Source organism: Phaethon lepturus, unplaced genomic scaffold, assembly GCF_000687285.1.
Source record: "Phaethon lepturus isolate BGI_N335 unplaced genomic scaffold, ASM68728v1 scaffold31195, whole genome shotgun sequence".
In the NCBI taxonomy this organism is placed as follows: domain Eukaryota; kingdom Metazoa; phylum Chordata; class Aves; order Phaethontiformes; family Phaethontidae; genus Phaethon; species Phaethon lepturus.
Window position 1 is genome coordinate 1 of NW_010541721.1, and position 331 is coordinate 331.

A 331-nucleotide genomic window follows, 5' to 3' on the forward strand; every position below is an offset into this window, starting at 1 on the left:
CCTCCTGGCAGGTGGATGAAACGCCCCCGCTGCGGGGTCCCGGACCAGTTTGGGACGCGGATGAAGTCCAACATGCGGCGGAAGCGGTACGCGCTGACAGGGCGGCGCTGGAGCCAGAGCCATCTTACCTTCAGGTACCCAACATCTCCAGGGCTTCCCATCCCCCAGCCCGTGGAGGGCCGTGGAGCCCCTTGGGGAGCGAGCACTGTCCCGGGCCATCCCCAGTGAGCTCTGTACCCCCAGCATCCAAAACTACACGGAGAAGCTGGGTCGGTACCACTCGTACGAGGCCGTCCGCCGAGGTTTCCGGGTGTGGGAGCAAGACACGCCA

General features: G+C 65.9%; 1 protein-coding gene across 1 annotated transcript in view; it reads left to right on the forward strand.

Annotated features, from left to right (window-relative positions):
- Nucleotides 1–15: 15 nt before the first annotated feature.
- The window catches only part of LOC104621355 (matrix metalloproteinase-15-like), a gene marked incomplete at its 3' end in the record, with an annotated part of 2,013 nt that continues 1,697 nt past the window's right edge, over nucleotides 16–331 (forward strand). Inside the window, 2 exon segments of the mRNA XM_010287818.1 lie at nucleotides 16–134; nucleotides 244–330. Of these exon segments, the coding sequence (XP_010286120.1) occupies nucleotides 16–134; nucleotides 244–330 (206 nt within the window).